Genomic DNA, 16,564 nt, shown 5'->3' on the forward strand with positions numbered 1-16,564 from the left:
TGTTCCCTACTACCAATACTTCAATCCATATTGAAGTCTAATGTCAAGATGATTACTTGAGAAGGGGCTCTGTGGCTTAACAGACAACATATTCCAACAGTGAGCAGATTGATGGGCTACTGACAAAAAGAGAAAATTTTAAGGAGTAAAGATACTTACAATTCATAAGTGGTTGCATGCAGGAAATATCAGATAAAAGGAAACTGCTTTTTGGCGGCACCAGGTACTTCTGCCCCATTAAATTTATTATCTTTGCATAGTCTGTATCGTTCTCTGTAACGCATGAAAGCAGATCCTGCTCTGGAATGGATGTTTCCTCATCTATAATTTGTGCAGATCTGTGGTCATTCTCATTCAGAGAAGGAAAATGTTTTGCCATTTCACATAATTCAGCCATCCCACAGCCAACATGTCCTGTAACAACATTCTTGATACTACTCTGTTTTGCAGAAATGGGGTGAGGAAAACCACTTTTGAGTCCTTCTTCGATTAAACACCTGGTTCCTTCCAATATCAGCCCCCTAATCTGTACAGTAATAAGAGATACAAAGCAGAGGGAAAGGATCTTTGAAACGTCTGGTTGATATCTCTGGAGAATTAAACAGAAATTTCATACATATTTGCTACACTGCAAATCTGCAGATCATCATCAGGACCCGTATTGAGACAAACAAATTTACAATCAGGAAAACTGAGGATGTCAGTATCCAGAAATTTTAATATGGTATCTTTCCAGAACCTTAAACTCACTTTAAACACAACAGGTTTTATGCATTAAACTAAGAATGATTAAAAAAAAAAAAGTTAGTGAGTCAAATTATTATAACTTGTTTTTAGTGACCATCTAAACGACACCCTCTTAGGCCCTGATCCTGGAAGTCATTCATGCAGGCAGATCCTTGAACTTGCACAGAATCCCAGTGACTTTAATTGAGAATCTGGTTATGCACCTCTCATTGACGATTCCGAGCCTCAAATTACTACCTGCATCCATAATCATCAAGACCCCAATATTTTCAATTACCGTATATACTCGTTCATTAGCCCATTTGTTTATCAGCCGACCCAAGATGGATAGGTAAAAACAGTAAAAACTGTATGACTCTTTCATAAGTCGACCCTATATTTCAGGGGTTGGCAAATTTTGGCGCCCAGCCTGTCAGAGTAAGCCACTGGTGGGTCGGGACGTTTTGTTTACCTGGAGCGTTCACAGGCACAGAGCCCCTCAGCTCCCTGTGGCTGCTGTTCACCGCTCCCATTGGCTGGGAACGGCAAACCGCGGCCACAGGGAACTGAGGTGCTCTATGCCTGCAGATGCTCCAGGTAAACAAAACAAAAATGTATTAGATATTCAATTCAACGATTTCACAGAGTTTAAAATCATCAAATTTTGGTGTAGACTGTTTATAAGCCGACCCCCGCTCTTTGAGTCACATTTTTACCAAAAATATTTGGCTTCTGAACGAGTATATACGGTATAAACCAAAGAATACTGTCCATTTATCAGTGTTGCCAACTATCATGAATCTTACAATATTTATTATTGTTTTTAAAGCCCCCAGCTCCTGGAATCATGAGATTGTGTGGGAATCTTAACTTTTAAGTAAATTTCTAGCCTTTATGGTTACAATGAACTTTTAAAGGATCAAACATGAGAAGGCAAATAACAAGAACCCCATATTTATTATTTTTAAAGTCTCACGAGTAAGCCAATCTGAATATTTTTGAATACTTGGGGTTGGCAATATTGGAATATAATTATAGTCTTAGCATACACACATTCAGGAATACCAATGAATGAACAAGGGGTTCCTAAAAAAAAAAACCAAACAAAAAAAACACCTTAAAAAAATGCAGTTGCTCTGTTCCTACAACAGCTATGAATAAATGTTAAAACAATTTGAACTTACTTATCCTATGGAGAGGAACAACCTGGGGAGGTTAGCTTTTACTGCTCTAAATGCAAAGTTTAATTTTCTAATGGTTTAAAAAGAGGCTAGTAGAGATGACTAGTGTTTCATTAATGGCTACTGTTTGATTACACCTTCATTAAAAAAAAAACCCAAAGTTGTGCACATAGCTAGTATCGGCAACCAAGAGATTTTATCACTTGTCCGTCTTTCTCACTCCCTCATGCACTGTTTTTATTTTGCCCCAATTTTGCAAAGTGCTAAGCTCACATTTAACTTCACAAACAGTGATCTCATTGGATTCAGTTCATGAGGTATGTGCATAAGTCTTTTCAGAATCAGGGTCTTAAACTGTAAGCAATTTGGAGCAATGCATTTGTATAGCACCTAGCATACTGAACCCCTAATCGGACTCAGACCCCTGGATCACATTATATTATAAATAATTTTAAGTTTAAAGCATTTTGAGATCTGTAGATAGGTGATGTTACCTGCATAAACAGATCACAAAGTTTGGTTGAGTATACAATGGGGATCCTATACATATATTGTGATGTAATATAAAAATTATGTATCTTAATATTTTAAAATACAATTTCAAGAGAAAAATAAAAATATAGTGATTATCACCAATTTCAGGAGAAAGGAATGCAAATACACCTCTCAATTGAGGAAAGTATTACTATTCAGGAAACACATAAGCATGTGCATAAGTGCTTTCCTGAATTGATGCCTTAAAAATCTATTGCTTTATGCATCTGGCTTATATATTTTTTTTTAATTATGTCACATGAAAGCGCCAATGTTTAACCACAGAATCAGTGTATACTTGTTACAAACATAATCTAAAAAAACATGTATTTCTAGTAACGTGATCATGTATAAGAAATATGTCACAACGGTGTTAATGAATCCATCTGACACCAAATATTAATGTCTTCACCCCATCAAAACTGTGTTTGATAATTCTTTCAATATATTTTATCTACTTTTAAAAACTACACAAACTAATGTTCTACAACACTGATTTTTTTTTGTTAGTAATAAATTTTGACAGTCTATATGTGATATAGATCTTGTTTGCAATCAAACAGAACTGAGGAAACTACCATTTATATAACATTTTCTTGCTTTTTACAATCAAATTTTTCCATGAATTAGATTCAGTGTTGGATAGAACACAAATCATCACTTTACTGTGCATTTCTACTCTTATAAATGAAATGTCAAGACTAAAGATTCCTACTCAAAAAAGAAATTAAACTCCTCTCACACATCCTCCCAAGTCAACTCACCTTCGAAGATGAGCACAATTTTTTTTTAAAAAGCCACATTTAAGTAACTTCACATTTCTACAATAATAATTTTCCATTTACCTGACTGACATGTTTAAGCTCAAATCATTTTACAAATGTTAAAAAAATTAAATACAAACTATAAAGTTTCAAAAACTAAAGCAAGGAAAATTTTGGAAACATCATGGGCCAAACAGGATACTATATAAGATGTTAAAGAATGGGTAATTCTGCCCCTCTCCAGTGGATGTGACACATCAGAGCATCTTTGTACGGAGTTGGGGAATAATCTCAGTTCAGCATCCAATATACACATCATTAGAACTGTTTATACTGCCCAGGCTCAAAACCAGCATCTGTAGCATTTTCTTGCTGACATTACCTAGCTAGCTAAGTCAGTGCTTGCTCCAGGAGGTTCAGCGACCTAGAATATCAAAGGTGTTATGTGAAACCAGTTTCTAGCTCTTTGAAATTTCTCAGCAGCAGTTTGATTTTTATACAAACACACACACACACTTAAAATAGTCTCAGTATTGAGTCCTCCACTTGGGGACTGGCGAGACCAAATATTGCTTTAGCTGTAACGAACTGAAATTACAAGACACATGCTCCATATATTTTGGAATAGTTTCAGAGGGTTTATATTCAATAAATTACCTATAGATACATACCGTACACTTGTCATTATTACTATTGCTCAGGCTTACCTTTGTATGGTATTCTAAAGCATCCAGTTCACCTTGATTGAACACACTACACTTTCTTTTATTTTTCTGCAGTGAAAAAAATATGACAAAAAAAAAAAGAGGGAGTCAGCTGTGCTACTACATGGCATAAATATGCAAGAGAAATACACACATGCCTTCAGAGCTTGTAACAATTTGCCATACCCTTCTTTATTATGAACTTAAGTCCTGTATCAAAGTCATCTTCTCTTGGTGCCAGAGTAATTTTAAAATCTAGGCTGATACAAATAAAGTAATAAAATAATCTTACCTCACATGTTTGCCAATGCTATTCAATGATACCTATGCCACCTGACAGCTCATATTAACTCCAATCTTCACTGCTTAGTTTTTCTGTCTCCCTTGGGATAATGCTATGAAATCTTTGTTTGCTTGCCAAGCCCAGGCTATTGGCAACAAGAAAGTGTCACCTAACTCCAGAAAGCAACAATTATTGATTTATCCCAGACATCATATACGCAAAATTTAAAGGGAACAGACACACCTCATATTTCTGTATTTCAATGAACACTACATGAAGCACATCAGCAAAACTGTCAAAAAAAAACTTCAAGCCCATGCACAAAATATATTTATCCACCCTTACCATGTTAATTAAAAAAAAATAACCCTCAAAATGACTTAATCATCCTTGGCAAATACACTTGTCACAAGGCTGTATTTAAAGAAAATTTAAGTATAGTCCTGCAGTTGTAAAACAGTATTTGCAATTAAAGTAAAAAGAAAAAAAAAAGTTGGGTTTTGTTTGGTCAATAAATGAAGTGCAATAACAATTGGCAAAACCCAGAGATCCATCATTTTGCCCATCTTCATTAAATTTTCAATAATACAGCATGAAGAGTATTTAATATACACAGTAGAACCTCAGAGTTACGAATACCTCGGGAATGGAGGTTGGTCGTAACTCTGAAATGTTCGTAATTCTGAACAAAACGTTAAAGGTTGTTCTTTCAAAAGTTTACAACTGAACATTGACTTAATACAGCTTTGAAACTTTACTATGCAGTAAAAAATTCTGGTTTTAACCATCTTAATTTAAATGAAAAACAGAACTTCCCCCCCTTTTTTTTTTTAGTAGTTTACGTTTAACACAGTACAGTACTGTTTTTGCCTCTTGTTTTTGGTCTCTGCTGCTGCCTGATTGCACACTTCTAGTTCCAAGCGAGGTGTGTAGTTGACTGGTCAGTTCATAACTCTAGTGTTCATAACTCAGATTCTACTGTATACACCCTAAACCTATTCAGTTACTCCAATGGACATACACTCTTCTGAGTGTGCCTGGATATGCAGTAACAGCTTCAATACAGAAAGGCAAACATGCCAACAAATGCTGTAAAAGTTGCAGTAGCGTCAGAAAACAGTGTGCAAATGAAAGGTGCTTTCTTAACAACATATCTGCACCAACAGCATTTTCAGAGATATAGCTGTTTTTTTGACTAACGAGTTGTTATTAATTTAAAATCAGTAGTGAGTTGCATTCTTTTCAGTCTTACATATAAATCAACAAAATTGCGAAGTTTCTGCAGCTTTGTTACTGATGGTTAGGCGTTAGCCAAAACACAAACAAACAAAACCCCAACAACTTGATCTCAGATCTGAGTCTGAGTTTGTAAAAAATGGTTGTTAAAAAAAATAGATATGCCAGTTATTTATAAATTGAGCAAGTTTAACCAAGGAGTCATTCAAAGTTACTTTTTACAAAATATAACTACTGTAAGGTTATCTAAGCATCTGAAGTTCCACTACAAATCTTTGGTTTCAGAGGAACAGCCGTGTTAGTCTGTATTCGCAAAAAGAAAAGGAGTACTTGTGGCACCTTAGAGACTAACCAATTTATTTGAGCATGAGCTTTCGTGAGCTACAGCTCACTTCATCAGATGTTTACCGTGGAAACTGCAGCAGACTTTATATACACACAGAAATCATGAAACAATACAAATCTTTGTTTTCAGTCTTTCCTTCCTAACACTGCTCTTTTGGGCTGAAATGGTTGACGATGGATTTCAGCCAAAGGTATTCTTTTTAAAAAGTTTGAGTAGAAACTACCCAGCCATTTTAGAAATGCTATTTACAAGAAAAAAAAAATAGATGAGCATATCCTCAGATATCAACAGAGCTCCATTGAAATCAGTGAATTTACACCATCTAAACACCTAGCCACAGATTTATTTTAGAACGGAATAATTATGGGGGGGAGGGGAGAGTTAAAATAATTTTAAAATAGCAGAACACAAAAATTCAAGCTCTTCTTGACCTGCTGCTCACAAACCGGGAAGAATTAGTAGGGGAAGCAAAAGTAGATAGGAACCTGGGAGGCAGTGACCATGAGATGGTCGAGTTCAGGATCCTGACACAAGGAGGAAAGGAAAGCAGCAGAATACGGACCCTGGACTTCAGAAAAGCAGACTTTGACTCCCTCAGGAACTGATGGGCAAGATCCCCTGGGAGAATAACATGAGGGGGAAAGGAGTCCAGGAGAGCTGGCTGTATTTTAAAGAATCCTTATTGAGGTTACAGGGACAAACCATCCCGATGTGTAGAAAGAATAGTAAATATGGCAGGCGACCAGCTTGGCTTAACAGTGAAATCCTTGGTGATCTTAAACACAAAAAAGAAGCTTCCAAGAAGTGGAAGATTGGACAAATGACTAGGGAGGAATATAAAAATATTGCTCGGGCATGCAGGAGTGAAATCAGGAAGGCCAAATCACATCTGGAGTTGCAGCTAGCAAGAGATGTTAAGAGTAACAAGAAGGGTTTCTTCAGGTATGTTAGCAACAAGAAGAAAGTCAAGAAAAGTTTGGGCCCCTTACTGAATGAGGAAGGCAATCTAGTGACAGAGGATGTGGAAAAAGCTAATGTACTCAATGCTTTTTTTGCCTTTGTCTTCATGAACAAGGTCAGCTCCCAGACTACTGCACTGGGCAGCACAGCATGGGGAAGAGGTGACCAGCCCTCTGTGGAGAAAGCAGTAGTTCGGGACTATTTAGAAAAGCTGGAAGTACACAAGTCCATGGGGCCGGATGCATTGCATCAGAGAGTGCTAAAGGAGTTGGCGGATGTGATTGCGGAGCCATTGTCCATTATCTTTGAAAACTCATGGTGATCGGGGGAAGTCCCAGACGACTGGAAAAAGTCTAATGTAGTGGCCATCTTCAAAAAAGGGAAGAAGGAAGATCCTGGGAACTACAGGCCAGTCAGCCTCACCTCAGTCCCTGGAAAAATTATGCAGCAAGGAATCAATTCTGAAGCACTTAGAGGAAAGTGATCAGGAACAGTCAGCATGGATTCACCAAGGGCAAGTCATGCCTGACTAATCTAATTGCCTTCTATGACGAGATAACTGGTTCTGTGGATGAGGGGAAAGCAGTGGATGTGTTGTTCCTTGACTTTAGCAAAGCTTTTGACACTGTCTCCCACAGTATTCTTGTCAGTAAGTTAAAGAACTATGGGCTGGATGAATGCACTATAAGGTGGATAGAAAGTTGGCTAGATTGTCGGGCTCCATGGGTAGTGATCAATGGCTCCATGTCTAGTTGGCAGCCAGTATCAAGCGGAGTGCCCCAAGGGTCTGTCCTGGAGCCGATTTTGTTCAATATCTTCATAAATGATCTGGAGGATGGTGTGGATTGCACCCTCAGCAAGTTTGCAGACGACACTAAACTGGGAGGAGTGGTAGATACGCTGGAGGGTAGGGATAGGATACAGAGGGACCTCGACAAATTGGAGGATCGGGCCAAAAGAAATCTGATGTGGTTCAACAAGGACAAGTGCAGAGTCCTGCTCTTAGGACGGAAGAATCCAATGCACCGCTACAGACTAGGGACCAAATGGCTAGGCAGCAGTTCTGCAGAAAAGGACCTAGGGGTTACAGTGGACAAGAAGCTGGATATGAGTCAACAGTGTGCCCTTGTTGCCAAGAAGGCCAATGGCATTTTGGGATGTATAAGTAGGGGCATTGCCAGCAGATCGAGGGACGTGATCTTTCCCCTCTATTCGACACTGGTGAGGCCTCATCTGGAGTACTGTGTCCAGTTTTGGGCCCCACACTACAAGAAGGATGTGGAAAAATTGGAGAGAGTCCAGCGAAGGGCAACAAAAATGGTTAGGGAACTGGAACACATGACTTATGAGGAGAGGCTGAGGGAACTGGGATTGTTTAGTCTGCAGAAAAAAAGAATGAGGGGGGATTTGACAGCTGCTTTCAACTACCTGAAAGGCGGTTCCAAAGAGGATGGATCTAGACTGTTCTCAGTGGTAACAGATGACAGGACAAGGAGTAATGGTATCAAGTTGCAGTGGGGCAGGTTTAGGTTGGATATTAGGAAAAACTTTTTCACTAGGAGGGTGGTGAAACACTGGAATGCGTTACCTAGGGAGGTGGTGGAATCTCCTTCCTTAGAAGTTTTTAAGGTCAGGCTTGACAAAGCCCTGGCTGGGATGATTTAATTGGGGATCAGTCCTGCTTTGAGCAGGGGGTTGGACTAGATGACCTCCTGAGGTCCCTTCCTAACCCAATATTCTATGATTCCAACTTTGTATGTGGATAGTTCTCCTTCAAGAAGTTAGAAAACATTAGAAATCAAAAACAAGCCATTCATTTCTAAGCTTGCTGGGTAGGCATCTGCTAAGCAGATTTTCAGAGGGACTGAGCAACTCACACTCAAGTCAGCTCACCACTTCTGAAAATTCAGACTGTAAGTGTTTAGCAGATGCATGCTAAATGATACAGGACCAACGGCTTGAAAATGGGGTCATGAGCTACAAGGCCCTGACATCATCTTGTTAAGGAGCTAGGTAAATCCCTGTGAGTATCTAGCAAAGGCTTCAGTTTCACACAATTTTTAAGTGCAGACCTCTTTCACATTTTGAAACCTGCTGTGGATCTACATCTCCCTCCTGCCCCCTAACAACTTGTGCTTTAAATTATTTCAGGAAGCAGCAAGACAATTTGCAAGACGTTGTTATGGTAGACTGTTCAATGCATAATTATTTTATTAATTGTTTGATTTTTCTATAGACCATACCTTCCTAGCACTGGCAACGGAATCCCCATCACTGTTCTTTTCTCCTTCGTGCTGCTCTGTTCCATTGCCACTGTCTTTCCCCTCCCTTGGGCCAGCATCAGAGTTTCCTTGCTGGGGCTTCTGTTGGGAAGCTGAAACTATATGGGGCTTAAAAACATGAAAGAACTCTTCCCGAAACACATATTTTTTCTTTTTCTTTAGCGTTGCTTCTGCTCTCTGTACTGCAGCTCCAGCAGAGTAAGTAATATCAATGGTGGAAGGAGCAACAAGATCCTCTGTAGAGGGGGCGGAAGAAACAGGAGCAACACGAGAAGCCGAGGGAGCAGGGTATTGGTGAGAGGGGCAAAGCTGGTATCCAGCCTTGTTGATGAAGGAAAGATGATCCAGTAGCCACCCAACTGACAGCTGATGCACCACAGACATCACATTTTCTCCTTTTCAAGGACAGTCTCTGAGTAATCGGAACTGAAATTCACGCTCGCTTTCTACTTTAGATGTTTCCTATAATTAATACAAAAGCAGACTTAATAGAATTATTAAAGTGTATTAAAACAATGCCTAAAGTGTGCTAGGCATTTCAAATATACAGTCTGTTGCTGACCTCCACCATGCACTGTTGTTAATTCTGCAGAAACCCCAGCCTTTAAACTCCCTGGCCATAGTACTGTAACTGTATGCCTATTTCTCAAGTGTCCCTATAAAATACAGACTAACTGCCTGTTGTAACATGCCACAATTCCCTACTCCATGATTATCCCTTTAGCTCAGCAGCTCTGACCGTTTTAGGTAAAATGAGAGCTTGGGCTAGACAACCCCCGACACAGGAACGCGCAAGTGCTCCCTTTGAAAATAACGTGCCACGAATTCACACACAGCTTGGACAGACTTCTGCAACTTGCTGCGCGGGCTGGGGAGGGGGCTGATCCTGCAGCCCCCAGAGAGGATGTCGGGTCACCTCACACCTCGAAGGGCTGGTCCTGGGCAGCAGCGCCAATCACAGCCCGCTCGACACCCACCCAGATTTTGTCCCAGGTCTTGCTAGGGCCTCGGCCCTCCAGCCACCCCAGGCCCGGCGGCACCTGCCCGTTTCGCCAGCCCGTGACCGAAGCAAGGCGCCGCGACAGCGCTTCCGGCCGTCGCCCGCAGCCCGCCCGGCGCCACCTCACGGCAGCACCGTGACTAGGGCGCGCGCAGCTCAGGGCTGGCAGCGCCTCTGGGGTGAGAGCGAGGCAGCTAGCGGGACCCCTGCTCAGGTCCTAGAGAAGCCCCATAGGGCCTGCCTGCGCGAGCCCCTCATTCTCGGACACTGACAGGCGAACGTCCGGTTGTGCGAGGAGAAGCTCCACTCACCCGAGCGATTAGAGCCCACACTGAGCGCAGCCATCTTGTTGTACGGACACAGCAGCTGTGTCAGGCGGGCGTTCCCTAACTTCCGCTGAAGCGCCCCAGCTAGGACTGCTAGTAAACCCGATGCTAATGAGGGATTTTTTTATTTTTTTTTAACTGCCGTAGCTATTAGAACAAATACCCTCCGGAGGAGAACGGAAGTGACGTCACCCCCGTGAGACGGCGCTCCTTGCCACTGGCAGAGTCTCCCCCCTCGCCTGACGTAAGACGCTCGGCTGCGCGCATTGGGCAGGAGGCCGAGAGACGCCGGTGGCGGGTGGATTTGAAATTGGGACGGGAGGAAGAAAAAGTTGCGGCGGCCGCAACGACAACAGTGAGTGGGTGGCTCCGGCGCGTGCGGCCCCGGCCAACGGGTGGGAGGGAGCCTTTAGGGATGGCGGGGCGGTCTGGCCGGGGCCGGGGCCTCTCGCTCAAGTTCTCTCCCGCTCTGCAGGCGTCGTTGCTGGTAGCGGGCAGAGTCCCTAGGGGCGGCCCGGTTCCTCAGGACTAGGGTTGCCAACCCTCCAGGATTGGCCTGGAGTCTCCTGGAATTGGCATCGAACTGCTGGTGACTATTGAAAGCAAGCCAGGAGACTTAAGTGGGTATTTTAAGACAACAGCATTGCGTCGCGTTGGGGGGACCTCCAGAATAGCTTCAGTCAGAGTTGGTAACCCTACTCAGGACTGCTCTGCCTGTGAGAGAAGGAGGTGGGGGCGTGTGTCACGTGGAGCCCCTGCCCCGCCTGCCAGGGGCACGGACAGGCCTTACTGCCAACTAGCTAGTCCGAAGGCACCACTGTACTCCTCCCACCTCCCCCCATACACACGCACACACCCCAGTAGGGCAGGCCTGCCCTGCACTAGCTATGCAGGCCTTGTGGGGCTGGGGAGGGTATTGCGGGTAAAACCAACAGGTGCCTGGGTTGGCCTGGATTTTGCAGCTGTCTCCGTCCAAAGCGCACGGGCTGCAGCAAAGAGATCGCCCAGGGGAAAGGGTTAATCTCAGTGCAATATATTAAAGTGGGGTGCACGTCCTCCACTGAGCCAAAAGGCTGGTGTGTACATTGTCTCTTCGGCGATAGCGGACTTGGTAATTTCTGGAAGTGTCCAATGACAGGGTCTGGATATTGCAAGGGAATGCTCTTTGAGGGGGGCTTGAAGGTTGGGGTGCACCTAATGTTAAAGTAAGGATAGGATTACCAGAGTCCTGAGAAGAGTGCCTGAGTTGTTGAAAGGCTGGTGTTGCAGTGGAGCTGATGTCTGTCTATAATCTCATCCCCTCACAAACCCACCCCAGGGAACTTCTACATGCTTCCTAAGATGCATCTGCCTGGGTTTCCTGCTTGTATATCATATGTGGGTGTGGTATTCCTTCTGAAGCAATATCGGGACTCCTAGAACCTGTCTTTAAACCATACAAAGGGCAAGTTTCCTCCAAGATTCAATGGACTTTCTCCAGGAACTTTGCAACTTTAACAGTTTCCCTCAGAACACTATATTTACCACCATGGATGTCACCTCCCTATACACCAACATCCCTCACCATGATGGCATTTCTGCCTGCCTCAAATATCTAAAAGACAGATGGCAAAACACACACATCCATCCCATCGCAAAACTCATCCATTTCATTCTCCATAACAACATTACATTCGATGACACACACTTTGTCCAAACCATGGGAACAGACAGTGGCTCCCCAATATGTCACCCTCTTCATGGGCCACCTCAAGGAAGAATTTCTGGAAAAATGCATCATGAAATCAATAGTATACCTGAGATGCATCAATGATGTTTTCATCATCTAGACAGACAACCTAAATTCCCTCATAGATTTCCACCGCAACTTCAACAGCCACTTCCCATACATCACTCTCTCTCTACTACACTCACATATCAGCATCAACTTGCTGGACATCATGGTTATCTCCATCAATGGAACCCTACAGATAACTATATATAAAAAATCCATGGATCACCAGATTTAACTTCACAGATCCAGTATCTACCCCAGACGTGTCAAAAAATCTTGTATCTACACCTAAGCAAGAATATGCTTGGTGGGGGGTGGGGAACTGGGATACACACCTTGACCCACTTAAAATCTCCTTCACCAAACAAAGACACTGCACCAGAGAAGTAGATCACATCATGGAATGGGCCACCCAAATAGCCTGAGAGAACCTGCTTCAATTCAGAAATAATAACCCCACTGACCACACATGCCTAGTTGTCACCTAGCACCCCATACTGGAACCTCTATGAAACATCATCAAACAGCTATAACCCATACTTGATGGGGACCACATCCTGAATGATTTCTTTCTGGAACTCCCTTTTCTGGTCTTCAAACACTCTCCCCAACCTTGCCATGCTCATGAGAAGCAACCTCCCTACAGACTAGGACCTACCAAGTCAAAGCAACCCAGACCCTGCCAGAATAACAGATAAAAAACTTGCAGACATAACTCCCCTACTACAATGATCAATCACCATTCTCACCCATAACATTTCTTTCAAGATCCATATGTCCTACAAAAAGAAAAGGAGTAGTTTTCGAATGCATCTGATGAAGTGAGCTGTAGCTCACGAAAGCTTATGCTCAAATAAATGTGTTAGTCTCTAAGGTGCCACAAGTACTCCTTTTCTTTTTGCGAATACAGACTAACACGGCTGCTACTCTGAAATATGTCCTACAGATGCCTATCACAATATGTGGTGTACTTCATCCAGTGCATCAAATGCCCCAACAACAACAATGTGGGTGAAACTAGGCAATCACTACACTCTCAAATTAACTCTCTCAGAAAAATAAGAGAAAAATACCCTATCACCCATAGGTGAACACTTTTCACAAAGCAGTCAATCCATATCTGATCTCTCCAATCTATTCCTCTTTATATTCTGCTCTGACGCTCAGATTAATTTTCCCTGACCTGAAGAAGAGCTCTGAGTAGATCAAAAACTTTTCTCTTTCACCAGCGGAAGTTGGTCTAATAAAAGATATTACCTCACCCACCTTGTCTCTCTAATATCCTGGAGCTAACACTGCATATAACACTGGTGAAATAGTTCCTTTAAATGTTTTAATGCTGTTATTAGTGGCCTTCAGAGTTAGAGCATCACTAAGGTGAATCGGGCAGGTCATCCCTTTCATAAAGCTTTTGTTTCAGTCTCTATCTGGAGTTCTCAGACAGTATACATTTGGGAGGCTTACTTACTATTTCTTTTATTATACAAAACTTCAATTTCTTCGGGAATGATAGGGCCATCAGATAATTGCTGGTCCAAGATACCAACCCACCCTAGTTCAATCCAGCCTCTGCACATATTGGCTGTGATGTTACAAGAAGGATGATGTTCCTTGACACTGTGACTTTCCTCTAATACCAACATAATTCAAATGGACACAAATCAGATGTCAAGAATTATAACATTCATAAACCAGTCGGAGAACACTTCAATCTCTCTGGTCACGCAATCACAGACATGAAGGTCGCTATCTTAAAACAAAAAAACTTCAAATCCAGACTCCAGCGAGAAACTGCTGAATTGGAATTCATTTGCAAATTGGATACTATTAATTTAGGCTTAAATAGAGACTGGGAGTGGCTAAGTCATTATGCAAGGTAGCCTGTTTCCTCTTGTTTTTTCCTACCCCCCCCCCCCCAGATGTTCTGGTTTAACTTGGATTTAAACCTGGAGAATGGTCAGTTTAGATGAGCTATTACCAGCAGGAGAGTGAGTTTGTGTGTGTATGGGGGTGGGGGGGATGTGAGAAAACCTTGATCTATGCAGGAAATAGCCCGACTTGATTATGTAAAGAGTTGTCACTTTGGATGGGCTAGCACCAGCAGGAGAGTGAATTTGTGTGGGGGGGTGGAGGGTGAGAAAACCTGGATTTGTGCTGGAAATGGCCCACCTGTTGATCACTTTAGATAAGCTATTACCAGCAGGACAGTGGGGTGGGAGGAGGTATTGTTTCATGATTTCTGTGTGTATATAAAGTCTGCTGCAGTTTCCACGGTAAACATCTGATGAAGTGAGCTGTAGCTCACGAAAGCTCATGCTCAAATAAATTGGTTAGTCTCTAAGGTGCCACAAGTACTCCTTTTCTTTTTGCGAATACAGACTAACACGGCTGTTCCTCTGAAACCTATAATTTGCCTTGTAGTTTAATCACAATGCGGCGCAGCTCGAGTACCACTGGTAGCAGTAGTCGACAATCCATGATGCCTCTGAGAGTACAGGATACCAACAAGATGGGTCTTCAGACACCACAGGCGTAAGTGTCACTGATCAAGTCATTCAGAGTGGATTTTCACAAAGTTAATTGTTAATCCCATTGGGTTAAGCATGTCTAAGTCTCTGTAGGGTCAGATCCATAAACAACAAGTTGTGTGATGGTGTTAACTTTAATGCCATAATTTATGTGTGCATGCAAATATGGTCAATGTATGATACTTTGGGAGCTAAAACTTTAATTTCCTGGCTTTCAAGTGACTAAAATGTCATATTTTAACTTTTGTTGTTGTTGTTGCATTATCAAGTACAGAACATCTGGCAGCAGTGGTTTTATACAAGTGGCAGTCTCCAAACAATATATTTAATTGGTCAGCAGCACCAAGAAGCTGTAATTCTAAAATGCTTAGTCTAGCTCAGGGTGGATAAAAATTGGTGCTTTTTTAAAAAAAAAAAATCTGATTTTTTTAAAATTTAAGTACAGGTTTATTTTTTAAAAATCAATTTAAAATTATCAATCTGTGCTAATGCCTTTATTTATTATACTCTATTACAATCATTTAAATTAAATGCAAAAAATAATTCTAAGCAATATGTGTTTGTTGCCAGTTTTTAAAGAATGTTCCACCAGTTCTGTGGTTTGTCACTGGGTAAGTACCCGGAACCAGTGCTTGTTGAAGTAGCAGTTGCCTTTTCTGCAGGTGCACTGTAGAGAGAATGTTTTCTTCATTTCAGTTTATTCAACTAGTTCAGCATTAAGAAACCAGATGGGCACTGAACCCAGAAAGCTTGTCTTCCTTTCCCAATCTAAAAATAAAAGCTTGGCGTGAGAGGATCTCTATTAGTTCTAAAATCTTGCAGGACACAGTGACCAGAAACAATCAATTCAATTCATTAACTACAGATAATACTTCCTTTTTTAATAAGTCAGTTTTAAACGCAAATCATGTTAATATTTTTTTATGTTTTTTTTTCTTGTATACCCAGCATATTTAAAGTGGTTTTATTTAATAAAAAAGTGAATGCCGGTTTTGTGCATTTTAAACTGAATTTGAATTTACACCCAAGTAGACCTTCACACATATTGCAAGTACAAAGTTCATCTAATAAATATCATTCACCATTTCTAACATAATAAAAAATGTCAAATTTAAGAATCTGAGTAAATGTACCTAAAGCTATATAATTGCATAAATAAATGTATATAGGCATTTTGTATCCTCCTGGTAACAAAAAGCAGCAGCATATTTATTCTAAAGGTTATATTTAGTTGTAAATCAGTATGTTTTCATGTTTCAGAGGAACAGCCGTGTTAGTCTGTATTCGCAAAAAGAAAAGGAGGACTTGTGGCACCTTAGAGACTAACCAATTTATTTGAGCATGAGCTTTCGTGAGCTACAGCTCACTTCATCAGATGTTTACCGTGGAAACTGCAGCAGACTTTATATACACACAGAAATCATGAAACAATACCTCCTCCCACCCCACTGTCCTGCTGGTAATAGCTTATCTAAAGTGATCAACAGGTGGGCCATTTCCAGCACAAATCCAGGTTTTCTCACCCTCCACCCCCCCACACAAATTCACTCTCCTGCTGGTGCTAGCCCATCCAAAGTGACAACTCTTTACATAATCAAGTCGGGCTATTTCCTGCATAGATCAAGGTTTTCTCACATCCCCCCCACCCCCATACACACACAAACTCACTCTCCTGCTGGTAATAGCTCATCTAAACTGACCATTCTCCAGGTTTAAATCCAAGTTAAACCAGAACATCTGGGGGGGGGGGGTAGGAAAAAACAAGAGGAAACAGGCTACCTTGCATAATGACTTAGCCACTCCCAGTCTCTATTTAAGCCTAAATTAATAGTATCCAATTTGCAAATGAATTCCAATTCAGCAGTTTCTCGCTGGAGTCTGGATTTGAAGTTTTTTTGTTTTAAGATAGCGACCTTCATG

At 41.6% G+C, this 16,564-nt stretch overlaps 2 protein-coding genes across 9 annotated transcripts in view; one reads left to right on the forward strand and one right to left on the reverse strand.

Moving 5' to 3' along the window:
- The window catches only part of METTL4 (methyltransferase 4, N6-adenosine), a 29,263-nt gene extending 18,744 nt beyond the window's left edge, over window positions 1-10,519 (reverse strand). The window contains exons 1-4 of one of the 3 annotated variants that reach the window (XM_073331456.1): window positions 10,328-10,519; window positions 8,978-9,478; window positions 3,913-3,978; window positions 160-526 (exon numbers count right to left, since the gene is read on the reverse strand). In XM_073331456.1, coding sequence (XP_073187557.1) covers window positions 160-526; window positions 3,913-3,978; window positions 8,978-9,400 — 856 coding nt within the window. In that variant the 5' untranslated portion in view covers window positions 9,401-9,478; window positions 10,328-10,519. Of the gene's footprint in view, window positions 1-159; window positions 527-3,912; window positions 3,979-8,977; window positions 9,479-9,939; window positions 10,275-10,327 lie in introns of those variants that run through there. The other 2 variants (XM_073331458.1, XM_073331457.1) reach the window with 2 other exon arrangements.
- The window catches only part of NDC80 (NDC80 kinetochore complex component), a 34,073-nt gene continuing 27,476 nt past the window's right edge, over window positions 9,968-16,564 (forward strand). Inside the window, exons 1-2 of one of the 6 annotated variants that reach the window (XM_073331454.1) lie at window positions 9,968-10,697; window positions 14,538-14,648. In XM_073331454.1, the coding sequence (XP_073187555.1) occupies window positions 14,548-14,648 (101 nt within the window). In that variant the 5' untranslated portion in view covers window positions 9,968-10,697; window positions 14,538-14,547. Of the gene's footprint in view, window positions 10,698-10,882; window positions 10,963-14,537; window positions 14,649-16,564 lie in introns of those variants that run through there. The other 5 variants (XM_073331450.1, XM_073331449.1, XM_073331451.1 and 2 more) reach the window with 5 other exon arrangements.

The sequence above is a fragment of the Lepidochelys kempii genome, chromosome 2 (assembly GCF_965140265.1).
Source record: "Lepidochelys kempii isolate rLepKem1 chromosome 2, rLepKem1.hap2, whole genome shotgun sequence".
NCBI classification, from domain to species: domain Eukaryota; kingdom Metazoa; phylum Chordata; order Testudines; family Cheloniidae; genus Lepidochelys; species Lepidochelys kempii.